Source organism: Heliangelus exortis, chromosome 3, assembly GCF_036169615.1.
Source record: "Heliangelus exortis chromosome 3, bHelExo1.hap1, whole genome shotgun sequence".
NCBI lineage: Eukaryota > Metazoa > Chordata > Aves > Apodiformes > Trochilidae > Heliangelus > Heliangelus exortis.
The window spans coordinates 103,686,952-103,701,930 of NC_092424.1; the positions used below are offsets into that span (position 1 = coordinate 103,686,952).

Consider the following 14,979-nt stretch of genomic DNA (forward strand, 5'->3'; position numbering starts at 1 on the left):
GTCTTTGTCTCAGTCAATATATTCAAGGCATCTCTGACTTCTGCCCAGCTCTGTGAAATATGTTGGGACTTAAGTGTCTTTAAGACTGCTAGCTCTCTCTCAAATTTGTCTGGAAGTGGTCACTTCTGGGTCTACTATCCAAAGGAGGCAAGACACACAGGAACACTTATTAGGCAAACTCTGCATAGGAAATTATGTTAAAACCTCTTCATAAATAAATGAAATGACAAAATTCTGTAAAGCCAGCTTTATTAGAATAGGAGAACAATATAGAAAAAAAAAAAAAGATTCCTGTAAACACAAGATTAAATAAATGAACATTTCACTGAAAGCTGAAACATTGTGATAACAAACCTACTGAACACATACTTAACAAGAAAACCACATAGAGGTAAACACAGGCAAACAGTGCTTCTAGCAATTTCATAATTAAAGACTAGCACAGCAGCATGACTTCTGTTATAAATAACCTGCCAATAGTTTTTTAGAGAAAATATAACTGTTCTGTCTTTCAAAATATTCCTCAAGCTATAAAAACAGTAAAAATATTCTCCCAATATCAAAAACAGTGTTAGATCCACTTAAGAGCTCTCTTAAATTAAAACTTGCCTATATTAAAAATATTTCCTTTAAAGGCTGCTCTGGCCGGAGTTAAATCTTTAACCACAGTGCTTGCAATATACAAATGTAGAGGTTTTTAGACACAACTATTGGTATGTTAGAGGCTGGCTGAGTTAGAAACCTTATTGTTAATGATGCCATCCAGTCATGAAGATTTGTGGTGTTTCTGAGTAATGCCATAGGGAACATGTGCAGCTATGGTCCCTAATTTCTGTGCTCCTTCGATGTGAAACATCTGGTCATCAAAGAAAATGTGCGGGCGGATTTTCACCAGGATTGGTCCTTTAGGAGCTCCTGCTAGGAAAAGTGCCTCATCAATCTCCAGACCCCAGCTACGAAGAGTCTTCAGCACTCTGGCTCCAGAGCTTGCTGCACTTCTGGCTGTAACCAGGTAGGTCCTTATAGGACAATTTAACCGTTCGTTTTTTGCATAGAACTTCTTCTGGAGTTTCCCTAGGTCTTCCAGAAAACCTTTCAAAGGACCCTGAATATGAGAAGCACATTTAGTATTTGTCCACAGCTCACAGAATCATTCTTTTGCTTTATTCCAGACTGTCAGTTACATACAAGATTCCTTCCTAATGCTACGCTACTCTATGTAGCGTGTTCAAATGGGTCTTACTAGGAACTCACAAACTGGAAAAATGTCATAATCCTACATATGTGATCAGTAGGAAATTGATACTCACTAAAGCTCTCTTATAAACTTATGAAGTTGTTACTATAGTCTTTAATAAAATGTTCTTTAAAAACTTAACTCTTTTTACTCTGAACCATGAGATTAGTTTTTTTTTGGTGTGCAAAAAAATTTACATAGACACCACTTAACTCTCCCCAGATTAGTGACAATATTAGGTCACAATATAAATAAAAGAAGAAAATTATGATTTGGGTCAGATTGCAATATATTGCACTGTCCAGTACTTTCATAGATCAAGCTTTTATTCTGAATTTATATCATTTTTACCAACAGCAGAATTGGTCTTTCACTTTAAGCTAATGTTAAAATATGTGTTTTTTTGGGAATAAGCACATATTACCCTGTTTGAATAACCCAAATATCCAAGTGTTTGAAATTAACATTATCTACACAATTTGATAAAAAAAATCACCAAGGAAATTAGCTGTAGCCTTTCCTAATGATACAATTAAAATACCCCTGTAAGTCACTGTCATATATACAGCTTTCTCAGTGAAGTGGCAGGTCTGGTGAAGGAACTGCAATGGTGGGGGCTCCTTTATGTCAGCCCTGCATTTTAAAGATTATTCTTGAATATCAAAATAAATAGAGCAATCAACTTCCACAAAGAAGAAGACATAGACACTGGGGAAACTGAAGAAAGACAGCAGCAACAGAGGTTTTGAAAACGCACTGATTCAAGAAGTACAAACCTGTGCAAGAGGCTTATTTTCATTCAGCTTCTCATGTTCAAAAAATCTGTCTAATCCTTGCTCTTTGTAAATCTGTTCTGATTCATCAGAAAAGAGAACTGCATCCCCATCAAATGCCACCCTCAACTGTGTATCTGAGTAAGGAATATCTTTGTTGGCAGTGAACATCGTAGCTGCTGCAATGCCTGAAAACGGATCAGAGAACTTGAGTTAGCATGTCCTGCAAAGTCACTCATTAAACCATCAGCCACTCAGTTCCAACAACTTATTTGTGTTGACCTTTTCATATGGTGAAATAAGCAGTAGAGCTAATTTGTAATGGTTGTTCTTTAACACAAATGTGTAGAAGCTGTCCCACTGACCTAACTTCTTAGACATGCTTCCTTACACTTCTATATAAAATATACAAAACCAGTCCCCAAGGTGTGCTGCAAATGAAACAAAGCAGGAAATTCCAAAGAGACTGTTGAGTCGAATTGTTTGATATTTTTTAACAAAATACAGAAATTGTTTTTTGTAAGTCATATCAAAGAGATGACCCCATTCAAACATAAGTTAAAGAGAGATGTGTAGGTATATGTGAGAGTTCATTTCTTGTAGGGAGAATACAGAAAGTTATGAGAAAGGGAGAAAGGGAGAGATTGAATAAGTTGTCATTATCAGCAGGCAAAAGGGTCAGAGAAGAACAATACAGGGAAATAACCTCATTATACTTGATTAAGTAAAAATAAGTGATAATATGCACCATACAGAATTGTGACTTTCTGTATTTGATGAAGCAGCACCACGTTCTGTAAAAAGCATACATATATATTCATTTTTTTAACAAGCTCAAGGGAGACAGAACAAAAGAAAGTAAATTCAAACCTGCTTCTATAGCTTCTTGTACTTTTTCAGAGTCTGCTGAGAGGTACAAATCTGTAAGGTATGCAGTCAGGTAATCAATGGGGCTTTTTCCTCCCGTCATACAGAAACGTTCAATTGTTAAGCCTGAAGTAAGAACAGCACAACAAGGTGTGACTCTACAAACCTGTAAAAGGAACCCATAAAAAGGTACACTAGCCTACAACTGATAGGAAACTTAACAAAAGAAAAATTTGTTCACTGTAATCCCAGCAAGTTAGACAACTTGACTGGCATTGCAGTCAACTAACATGATGTCAGCTGACTACATTTGATCAGTCCTCCTTCAGAGTTTAACACAAAGTCTCTCTAAGACAGCAGAGCAAGTAATGTGAATGTGTAGGTATGTAAATGGGGTGTAAGTACCAAAAAATTAAAAGTTTAAGGACTTCTTTCAGAAATTAAGCTTCAAGTTAAAAAAAAATTAACCTGACAAGTTAAATCTAGAGCTTCAGACCAAGTTCTTTTTAACATTATCTCACTTATGCCAACACTTGAAAATAAGTATCATCCTCTGAAGAATGGATGTCAGTATCAAAGAATTTGCTTTCAGCAAGGTCAGAGCGGGAGAAATAAAATTATTAATTTTCTTATGTAACAGCAGACAGTTCTACCAGGTAATACTTATCCTAAATTACCATAATGATTGATGCTGTTTATGAGTCTGACTCCCACTTGGGCATGGTTATTAGTCATCAGAACAATATCAAATCGTTCTTCATCATCAGGGTACAGTTCAAGAAGTCGGGCATTGACGTGCTCCAGTGCCTGCAGGTTAAAAATGTGGAAGTCAGTAATAGAAAGGAATGTGCTTCAGTTCTTAATTGCTGTGGGTTTAGTGATAAGACTGTCTTAAAGGAGAATGTGTAAAACCTGACAGTTTAACTTGCTGAACTTGTTTTATCCCTTTCTGCTCCCAGCAACTATTTGACTGGGTTCAATCGATGGGAAGCAATTAAGTTTCTTTTGCTGAGTTACAGAATTTAACTTTATCATGGAAATCTTTCTTAGGACACCACAATCATCTAGAATAAATCAATGCATTGCTGAACATTAATCACAATCCCTATAATTTTTTTCTTGTCCACTTGAGACTTAGACTTTCTTGGCCACTTGAAAATTGTTCCTGTGCAATCAAGAAGGTGTAAAGGGATTTGTGTTCATAACCTGCTTTTTTGCATGCACAAATGTGAATTTGGGCCACATACTTATGCAAAGATTTGCTGACACAGTTCAGGTGTTTAGGTGTCAAAACACCTAAGTCAAAACACTTAAGTACTGAGTAATCCTGTCAAACATGATTACTTTGGTGATTTCTAATTGCAATACTGAATAAGGCAGATTTTGATTAATTTAAGAGCTCTTTAAAGATATTGGGCCAACATGTTATATCCAGTTTGGTATTTTTATTTCCTGGACCTTTCATCTTCTTGTCTCTCTCTGTATCCATCTATTCTCTCATATTATTTAGCATCTTATGCCTTTGGAATCAGACTTGCTCTTTGCTCTAGGTTTATACACAGACATCTGCTTTGGGATCTTGGCCATTGAATGGAATTCTTTGGAATTATAGCAATATAGTCAACAATGAATCATCAAATGAATGCAAGATGGGTTGATATTTATTAAGATTCTTTAAAAAGTCAGACCAGTTGTTAAGCATTAAAAAATCAGATTTCATAATTAAATTCTGGGAATCTCACTTCAAAACCCATGGCTATGTCACATGGGACTGCACTTAGGAAAACTCTGAGACCTTGGTATAAGAGCTAGGAAAAATCTTAGTATGTGGTCATAACTCCTTTGTACCTTTCGATTTTTTTTTTACTGTCTCCTAATACTCTAATGCAGAACTTCTTAATCTATTAGAGAATAAGGGGAAGTGGAAGGGGGATGCCAATTTTTTGTCCAGTGCCTGTACATTTTGCAGCACAGGGAGATCCTGGCCTGTGGTTAAGATTAAGTGCTACAAGCATGAGATATACTTTTAAGTTAGTGTCTTAAAGATTTCAATAAAGGAATAATAACAACAGAAAAAAATTATTTTTGCTTTCTTTCCCTCCGAATTGAAAGTATCACCCAACAACCCCACAGTTCTCTAGACTAATGGTTCCTGTGACTAATTGGTTTAGGAATCTCATAAAACACAGAAAGAACTCAAATGCAAATACTGCAAGGGAACAGATGTCAAAGTGCATTTTGCTGGGCATAGGTAACACCTCTGGTTTACAAAGTGTGAGAGAAAAACAGTTAGTTCTTTGCTTATAGTCAAACTGAATTCAACACTGAACTGTAACAAACCTCCTGAAAGCTGACTGTGCTAGAAGAGCTGCTCTCTCTAGATGCTACAGGTAGGAAAAGATGCAGTAAATTCAGTAGTCTGTGTAGCCTCACTGGTGTGCAGAGTGAATTATTTTATGGCAAGGCTTTTATGCTAAAAATCCTTTTGCTATGCTTGTGCTATTAATGCTATTAACAGCTGCTGTATTTAGAACAGGATGGGTATTGACATAAGTAATTTTTCCACTATGTGTGGCCAAAAAGTGATCAGCAACGCTGAAAATGTTTTACCTTCCTGAGACTGAAATTGAAGCAATGAAAATCAACTTTTAAAACCTGAAGGACGCATTCTGCCACAACTCTGCTGTCAGCAAGTAGGACTGCTAATTATGATTTAATAAATTTTCTAAAATTCCTGTGGTAGTGCTTATAAAACATTCAGCTCCATAGGAGGTATTTTTTCAAGTCAGTCTTACTAAAATCTGTGTTCCTAAAAAACATTTTTTTTTTTTTTTTTTTAATTTGCCTTCCATGCTGGAGGCTATTTTACCTTGGCCATTTCTCCTATCTTTGTGCAATGAAAGCAAATTATTCAATTTCACCTCTTAAACCCTCTCAACTATTGGTTCTACTTTTGGTGGCCCTCAAAAACAGTTTCAAGAATGACATGGTAAGTGAGGAAGAATTAAAAATGACCAAAAAGAAAAAAAAAAAACAAACCAACCAAAACAAAAAAAATAAAATTTTTTTTTAATAACTTGTGTAACACTGAATCAATGCTGGTTTTCGTCACAGTAGTCCTATGGAGGGACATAGAAATGGAACGAGGAACTAAAGTGTTTTGGTTTTGCTTTTGGGGGGGAAGAGGTGGCAACAAATATAAAATAATTCGTCTATCTTTACTGAAAGCAGTCTTCGTGCAGCCTGTGTAACCAGCAGAAAATGAAGGCTGCTCCTTCCCCACACCTCAGGTGTGAGGCAGAGAGCCGGGGGAGCCAAACCGTGATGCTGAGCGGAAAACTCCGGTCCCGGTGACACTCGGGGTACGTGATCTGCCGCAGGCATTTGGCATTAGTGCCGGCGGGAGGGGAGAGGAGTGAAGGGATGGGAAAGGAAGGGGAGAGAGAGGAGGGGTGGCCGCAGCGCCCGGGCTCCGCAGGGAGATAGGGAGGTGGTGCCGGGCTGCCGGGACGAGGCGAATTCACCTCAGGGGAAACAACTCCCCAGAACGCTTCCTGGGGCAACATAATCTCCGCTTCTTGGGCGGAGGTTCCTCTTCGGGTTCCTCCTCTTCCCCAAATTTCGGCCTTGCAACATCCTCCGCGCTCTAACACACCCCCCCCCCCGCTCCGCTGGGCCAGCCCGCCCCGGCTCGACCCAGCCCCGGTACCTTAACAAAGTAGAAAGCCGGTCCGGGTTTGAGGGTGACGTTCTCGTTGTCTTCCTGGTACTGTACGTACTTCTCCATCCCTTGCTCTTCGTAGATCCGCCGCTCCTCCACCATGTCGAAGAGGGCTCGGGAGGAGACGGCCACCGTGATGGCATTCTGAGGCTTGGGCTGCGGAACGAGCGGAGGGTAGCGCCGGCCGGCAGCCCCCAGCCACCGGACTCCCCACCCCTGGCCCGCCCGCCTGCACTCACCGGCCGGGGTTTCTTGGAGACCAGGTTATCGTAGAAAGCCTTGGCCGCCGCCCAGTCCTGGTCGGCCTCCTGCACCTGGACCTCCTGCGTCTCGCCGGGCTGGGGCGCCTCCGGGCCGGAGCCGCTCATGTTGCCTGGCTCGGCGGGCAACGGGGCTGTGGTGTGGACAAGCCGGGCAGGGAGCGGGCGATGCCGTCCCCGGCGCAGGAGACCGGGAAGCAGTGGCAGCAGCCGCTCCCCCGCCCCGCCCTGCTCGGGGCAGTCACCCGGGCACTGGCTTTCCCTTTCGCTCTGCCGCTCCCGGGGCCGCCCTGCCCTCCTCTGGGCGCAGCACGGCAGGGAGCGGCCCTGCCCTCGCCCGGGCCTGTCCGCTCCCGAGGCGGCATTTTTGAGGGACAGTGGCCTCCACGGAGCCAACAGCACTCTAGGCCTCCCCCCATCTGCCACCCCAAGGGCCGGCATAGCCGCAGCACCTCTCCTCATGGCCTGTCCGTGGGGTGCGCAGGGCCGGGGCTCCAGCCCTTCCCCGGCCCTCTCAGGGACTGCTGCTCCGGGACACCCGGTGCTGCTCCCCACAGTGCTTCGAGCGGTGGTGAACACAGCCACAGTGGCATTAGGCAGCAGCATCCAGCACCGGTTTTATCTACAGCGTTAAGAGTTTATTATTTAGATGCAGTCTTGATTTCCCAATAACAGCAGCAGTTTTCCAGGAGATTTCTTCTATAATATAGCAATAGTGTGTCTTGCAGTCAGAATGAAGTGGGTGTCAGTGACCTGGGGTGCTTTGTTCCACAGAGCAATGCTGAAAGTACCGGTTAGGAGCAGTAATTTGGACAGTGATGTTGCGGGCAAAGGCTGCACGCACGATAAACAACCTGACATCTGCTTTGGGTAGTCCTAAAGCCCAGAATTCCACACAGAGCTGTGGGCTCCTTGTGTAATACACACCTCTCTGAAGTGCTCCTGGCTGCCTCGGCAGTCACAGCTGATCTGAACCACAGTCCCCAAATGGATGAGCTGGAGGAGAGGATGGGAAGTGAGGAAGGGAGTGGCTTTCCCCCTGACCTCTGGTGGGGTCCGGCAGAGCACAGGCAGACTTGGCAGGTGGTTTCCAGTGGCTCAGTGGTATCTGTGAGTTGTAGCAAATGTAAGCACCCTTTAAAGGACTTTAATATTTTGAAGGGATACTCTGCTTCTGACCCTGGTAACTGCAAAATGTTTATCAAATTATCAAGCCTGTCTATGGCCATCCAGTCTACAAATGGGTTTTTTTCTACTTTTGCTCGTTTATTTTTATTTCAGTGTTGCTTCCCAGTGAAAGCAGGCTTATGTGATTATACCATCTGTTCATCCTTCCCCAGTAATGTCCAGTTGCAAAACAATTTTGGCCGAAGGATAAAGATCTCAAAGAGATTTAGGTTCTTAAAACATTTAATGCAAATCAACAACATGCAATTTGTTGTCCTACTGGGGGAATGACTGTAGTGCAGTGCAAATGCAGCGTATTCATTTGCTTATTCTTCTGCTATGCAATAAAATACAGATACTCCCTGGCTGATCTGCCATCACCAAATCTGCTGCATTGCTTATTGCCCAACTAACCAAGGAGAGATTTGGAATGAGGGAAGTGATGATCCTGAAAGTACTGTATCAAGATGAAAGCTGTGAAGAGAGGAGTTACATAGCATCTTCACAGGAAGATAGAAAAGGCATAACATACATCTGAAAAAAACCCCTGACATTAGTGGCCCTGTTAACTGATAGATGTGCTTGTTTTCACTGAGTTTTGATCCTGATTATTTCACACTAATATCTGTACTCAGAGGTGTACCTTGGAAACAGCTGTTCCCCTTCCAGCAGTCAGGTCAGGCACATCACTGATTTTCAGCTCTCTTCTCTTATCTCCAGTGAGAGAAGCTGGAAAAAGGGTTCAAGCCACAGGACATCTGTTTCTGGTACCAGTCACCGTCACTGTCCTGCTCCAAAATTTCAGCATCAGCCTAGGAAGATGCTCTCTGACGAGGCTATCCATGCATCTGTTTCTTGTTAAATACTGCAGGTGGTCCACTGCCTTTAGAGAAGAGGGGAAAAAAGAAGGCGGAATCAGAATACAGTTCTCTGGTGGTTACAGAGCTGAACTGTCATCTCCCCATCTTCATGAATCAGCAGCAATACCTTTCCCAGAGCTGTGCCCAGGCTGAATGCTTGTCCTGCTATGTTCCCCACCCCCCCTGCATACACTCAGGATCAAAATCAGAGCTCCTCCAGCATGTTCTTTGGTTTTATTTTTTTCCCCCCATACTCTCCACATGTTTGCCTAAGAAAAGTCACAACTTAAATGATGAAGACTCCTTTTAACCTTTGCAAGACACCAGAAAACTTAAAAGATGGTGCTGGGCCCAAGCAGTTCTGTTGAAGTGCTACTGCTGAAAGCAATGCTATGCTAACATAAATATTTTGCTCTCCAAGCCCACATGGTATCTCTGCATACCACTCAGCTGTGTGAACATATGCACTGAACTGAGATGTCTCTATTCTCTGCTTGGTTGCTTGCTGCTGACATACCCCCCATTTCCTACATTTGCTGGAGTTTGTGTACTGAGGGCCTAATATGAAAGTCTTTCAGCTTCAGCACCTTATAAATGAAATCTTGACTTTCCAAATGCAGAACATAGTAGCCTTATCTACATCTAAAACATGTAGTAATGCCCACAGGGTTCCACTAAAAAGCTATGTCTTGCTTTTACTAAATCTTTGAGGAGTCTGAGAACTAGGAATGTGTCCAAAATTGAATGACTTTGTGGTTTCTGAGCTAAGATAGAAAGGAAAAGAATTTTCTGCTATCGCCAATTAATTTGTAGGGCATTTGCATTTAAACAAACAAAAAGGAATGTGTGTTGCTGTCTTTGTATGTAGGGTTTTTTCAACAGTAGGTGTGAAGGAAAAGTAGGTCATGCACATACTCTGAATTCTGTTATAGGAAGCAGAATGAAAGGAAAGTTCCTCTGCCTGAACTGCTAATATTTTTCCTATGTTAAGAGCAACCACTAAGTAAGATTTATATGTTTTTCTTTAAGAAGGATCTCAAAGTGCATTAATAATGAAAAAAAAGTGCCTTTTTTTTCTTCTTCTAATACCTATTGCTATCTGGGAAGATGTGAAATATTACAAAACATCTAAAATAGTGATATCAGAAATCAGGGAAAGACTCTCAATGGAAGGCCTTTTTTCCCTTTAGATATATAGATCCTAGGATGTATTGCACATGATTTTGTCACAAATATGCAGACTCTAGGGCTTGGCTTTCCCAGAATCACATCAAGGTCACTTCAGAGTTCAATTGCTCTGACTTTTACTTAATATATGCATTGTGATTTTTCATCCTGAAACCCCAAGAACTCTGACATAAGTATAGTGTTCTCAGAAGGATGAACCTGAGAGTGGCTTTGTCACTTTGGTCAGCCTGCCCTGCAAAATTTGTGGCAATGCTGTCACATGGCATCTGACTTGCCACATAAATAATTTGGAAAACTCTCCTGTATGTAGATAATACAAGTACTTCTAATTCAATATTATAACCTGAGACTTGATTCATTAAAGTGAGTAACTTTTTTTGGTACATTCCCAACAGATCTTCAATGTGGATCTCAGGCAGTCTGTGTTCCTCTAGTTGCCTCCTTTTGATCAAACTGAGTCTAACACAGTCGGAATGACAAAAAAGCAGTTGGTTTGTGCCCAAGATTTGCACGATTAATCTGCATCATGGCTTAAAGACACACGTATTTACACTAAAGAGATTTTCCCACAGTACCCAAGTATTCACTTTCCTTTTTCATCTCATCATGTTTTCTAGTTCATCTCATGTTTTTTTGGGTTGTTTTGGACCCTCGTTAGTGGAGTTTTCTGTTCTCTCTTCTTCCCTTTCTTTCCCTCCCTCCCTCTGGGAAGAAAACAAGGAAAAACCTGTGGCATCACGTTGCAATCTGTGGTGACTGCCTTGTGTCTTTTCCTTGCCTTGCCTTGCTGCTGGTCTGTGTGCTGCTGCTCTGTAGGAGCCCCACAAATTACCTAGTCACACAAATCTTGTGTTCTTCTCAGCTGATCTGTTCCATCTCTGTTACTCTGAGCATGATTCATTCCAGTGTTCATGTGACAGGTCAGGTGAGAAGTGCAACTGAATCCAGCACAAGTACAGAAGATTATTACAGAGGAGGCATAACATTTTTGACCACTGATCACTTTTTCTATAATAATCCTGTTTAACTATAGTCATGGAACTATATAGTCATGACTATAGTCATTTCATTGCTCTGAGCACTGAAGTTTTGTATTCCTTAATCTTGTCAGGATGAAACCAGCATCCAAGATAAGTCTTTTGGTTTTTGGAGGTTTCTACCCTATAGAGGGCTTAATATAATTTTTGCAAGGAAAATACACTCTCTCACATATCTTTATGGAATTGAAGTCTCTTCCAAACTCTTCTGAGCTGAGCAACAAATTATGAGCTTATTTTACCCCAAGGAAATACTTCCAAGGTTTCAAAAGAAATTAAGTAGAATTCTAAAATTCAGGAATAAAAAAATACTCTTTGTACCTAGGTAGAATCATAGAATTGTTTTCATTGGAAAAGCCCTTTAAGATCATCAAGCCCAACTGCTTGCCTAGCACTGCCACATCCAGCACTGAACTATGTCCCCAAGCACCCCATCCACACATCTTTTAAATATCTCCAGGGATGGTGACTCCATCACTTCCCTGGGCAGCCTGTTGCAGTGCCTGATGACCCTTTCAGTATTGCAGGAAGGTTTGTCCCTGTTCCAAGCTTAAACAGAGGAATATTTTCATTGCAAAACAACTGCACATAAGATAGAAGGTAGATAAATTATACACAAAGATCCTATGTAGTTTCTAGCTCCTACTGAATAAAAATTATAATATCATGAAAAATTTTGGAATTCAGCTCTGTATAATACAGCCAGCTGTTTAAATATGTTTCATTATGCACCAATTATCCTTTTAATAATAGAAATAAATAGAGGCTCCAGTCACGCAAACAGCTCCACAGAGGGACATGTCTGTGCAAGACAGAGACCTAACTGTTGAAACCCTATTGATCCATTTTACCATAACAAAAGAAGTTAAATTATTCTAAGATTCACTCTGGTAATTGCATGTTCTATTCTGCATTAAATACCCATGATGTAGCTATTAGGTTTTGTTGGCTTCCACCAGGGTTCAAGTATTAAATTAGGTTAAAATCTTTAATGAGAAAATCATATTGAAAAATATACTTATGTCATATTTTTGTGGGCTCGTACAAAAATACCATAGATATATCACTTAATCTCTGTTGCATTGTGCTAGCTATGGTTTAAAAAAACCAAGACTGTTAGATATGTTCCCTCCCTGCCCCCCACACCCCACTCCGAGGCATATATTGAAAACCCACTCAAGCAAAGTGTGGTTTCCCACCCGTTTCCAGAATGGAAGAGGAAGGTATCAAACAATGTGCTCACTGGAATGACACTGATGGGGGCTGCTGCATGGCCCCTGCTGGGATGGCTGAGCTGTCCCGTGGGCTTTGGGTAGCAGCAGCAGAGGCAAAGCAGAACTACCAGAGAGAAAAAGTCCTTTGCTTCTGTTATGGCACTGACTGTCCACACTTGTATTGGGAAATACAGATCCACCATTTGCCTAAAACTGCACATCTGCCTTTCCTCTTTACACTCATAGTAAGTTTAATTCTAGCCTTTTTCCATTGTTTAACTCATAAGTAACAGGACCTACACAGCAGACTGGGAGACAGGACTATTGTTTACATAGGCAGTCATCCTGCTACTGTCCTTGGGGACAAAGCCTTTTTGTTAGTTTCTTATGAGTATGTGATTAAAAAAAAATACACTTTCTGAACACTTCTGGGCAGAGAAGGATAAGGATATAATCAGAAAATGTACAAATTGCTCCAAGCAAGAGGTGTGGAATAGTGTGATTATCCTGATTAATGAAGGAGACAAGCTTTAATTGCAGCAAAAGGGCTTTTCACTGCACACAGTTACCGCCCAGTTCCAAGAAGAGGGTCATAAATGATTAGTGTAGCCCTCCTGAGGGGGAAAGAAGATCCAGAAGTGTAAATACAAGAGAAGATTTAGGGCTTCTTTAAGATATGGCTTCAAACCTGTCAGCAACCTGCACATAACATCTCTGTTATATAAGTTAACAATGTGATTCTGTTTTGCAGGGAATGGGTATCCCATTTCTGGTTCAGGTCCTCCTCCCCCCCCATCTCTTTTGGCAAGTTAAGCAATTGAGAGAATACTAGTAAAGACTCAGAGTGATGATAATGTACTATTGTTTGTGTTATGGTAGTTTCCAAGGGCCTCAAAAAGCATTGGGGAGCTTTTGTGTTTGGTGCTGTAGGAACACACAGGCAGGCGCTCCCCATACGGTGTTCCTCCTCCCCTCTTGATTCCTCTCAGTAGAAGGAAGATTAGTTTTGCAGACCTCTCCAAGCCCAAGCATTGAGTGTTAGGCTCCCACATTGCCCTTTTCCTTGCACTTTCCCACAGCCAGGCTGCTGTCTTGTGCTTGTGCTTCAGTCCCACGCTTGCACTTGGCTCCTACACGGCCAAGAAAACTGGGCTGCCTTGGCTGGTGTGATGGCTGACAGGAATTGTCTGGTGCAGAGAGTCATGAGGTGAGGTTGTGGGACTCGGCTGCAGCTGGTGAGAGGCACATTCAAAAGCTTCTTTCACTGTGGCTTCTCATGTCTTTGTGTAACTTAAACGTTCCTTGGACACGTCCATCAGTTTACACGGGTTCACACCATGCATTGGGGTGAATAGCACTGCAGCAGTCTGCTTTTAGTTCTCTTGAAAGCAACTTTGAAGTTGTATTATTTACATCAAAGCAGTATTTACATTTCTCTGTTTCCAATATTTTTCTTGAGAGCATGGAAAGATAACAATATGAACAGCAATGGCAAGAGTAACAACAACAGTAATAACATAAAAGCAATGATTCCAGTAGGAGGCCTTTATGATGTCTGGTTCCATAAATGTCTACATCACAAAATCCAACCCTCATTTTACATGGTGCTGTAAAAGCACAGAAAAAAAAACACTCTATGGGATTTAAGTAGGCCATGGATCATATAACTGGGTAACCTGAATTATATTATCAGCTTCAGCTCCTGACTTTGTGTAGAACACATAAACGGTCTTGCTTTCATCTTATTTGCCTTCCTGTACAGAAAATTTCCAGGTTGGATGCAGGCATATTTTTTCTGTAGAAGAAAAGTTGTAGAAGACAGTTTGTATCACTGAGGGTTTAATTTTTACATGGATGCTCTTCTCTCACGAGACCCTAAGCTGGCTATTGCTGAGGTCAATGCCTTGGGTAAATGTGTACGGTGCACTGGTGGGGATGAACCCAAGACTCTGAATTCAAGACATTTAGCCAAGATTAATGTTCAGTCTTTCCAAAGATACTGCAGGCTTTTTAACCTGACTGTCAAGCCCTGTGTAGAACTCAAAAGCTGGAAGCTACAAGCCTACCAAAGAGAAATGCAGAGAACTTGCAGTTAAGAGTAATGCAAGGATCTTCACCCAGGGATCTTCAAAGCAGATGTGTTGGGTCCTGGTGCATCAGTGTGACAGCATTAAAGAGCACAGCACAAGTAGCAAGTATTTTTACAACCTAGGCTGCTGTTTCTATCAGTATTGGATAATTCAGGTTGGGCTGAAGTCCCAGTCTTGACAACCTCCTGCTTCATGAGCAGCCCTCAATAAGTAGTTTCTGTTTATCTGAAATACATATGCTGTGGTTTTGTTTGGCTTGTGTGTATATTACTGTGTGAAATTCACTGGTCTGTGGCATGTAGGAGGTTATACAAGTTGATAGGAAGGGTTATTTGTATGTCCAAACTCAGTGAATCACTGTGAGATGGGACTGACTGAAGGGTATGGAGGGGCTCAGCCTGAGAGACTGCAAATACTCAGGGAGCAAATCTCTGACAATTCCCAGTGGGCTGCTCAGATATACTGGGTCTTTGGTGACAGTGCCTACCACTACCTGCCTCTGGTTTTAATTAAATTTCATTGAGTGTTTTTATGACCTGCAGCCATGTCCATTTAAACTTCTATC

The 14,979-nt window shown here is 41.5% G+C and overlaps 1 protein-coding gene across 1 annotated transcript; it reads right to left on the bottom strand.

Annotated features, from left to right (window-relative positions):
* Positions 1-232: 232 nt before the first annotated feature.
* NT5C1B (5'-nucleotidase, cytosolic IB) lies at positions 233-7,477 on the bottom strand. Its single transcript, XM_071741987.1, has 6 exons — positions 6,838-7,477; positions 6,587-6,754; positions 3,555-3,684; positions 2,881-3,003; positions 2,014-2,198; positions 233-1,105 (listed from the first exon to the last, which is right to left on the bottom strand). Exons 1-6 carry the CDS (start codon positions 7,462-7,464, stop codon positions 767-769), a joined length of 1,572 nt encoding a protein of 523 aa, XP_071598088.1. The 5' UTR covers positions 7,465-7,477; the 3' UTR covers positions 233-766.
* Positions 7,478-14,979: the final 7,502 nt, after the last annotated feature.

What these genes read in the sequence shown, in the direction of transcription:
- NT5C1B (XM_071741987.1), bottom strand. Translation starts at nt 7,464, where the DNA reads ATGCTGCTGCCTAATGCCACTGTGGCTGTGTTCACCACCGCTCGAAGC. An exon ending in CGGCTTTCTACTTTGTTAAG is followed by an intron (nt 3,685 to 6,586) that starts GTACCGGGGCTG and finishes TTTAACCTGCAG; the next exon opens with GCACTGGAGCACGTCAATGC. An exon ending in ACAAGAAGCTATAGAAGCAG is followed by an intron (nt 2,199 to 2,880) that starts GTTTGAATTTAC and finishes ATCCGTTTTCAG; the next exon opens with GCATTGCAGCAGCTACGATG.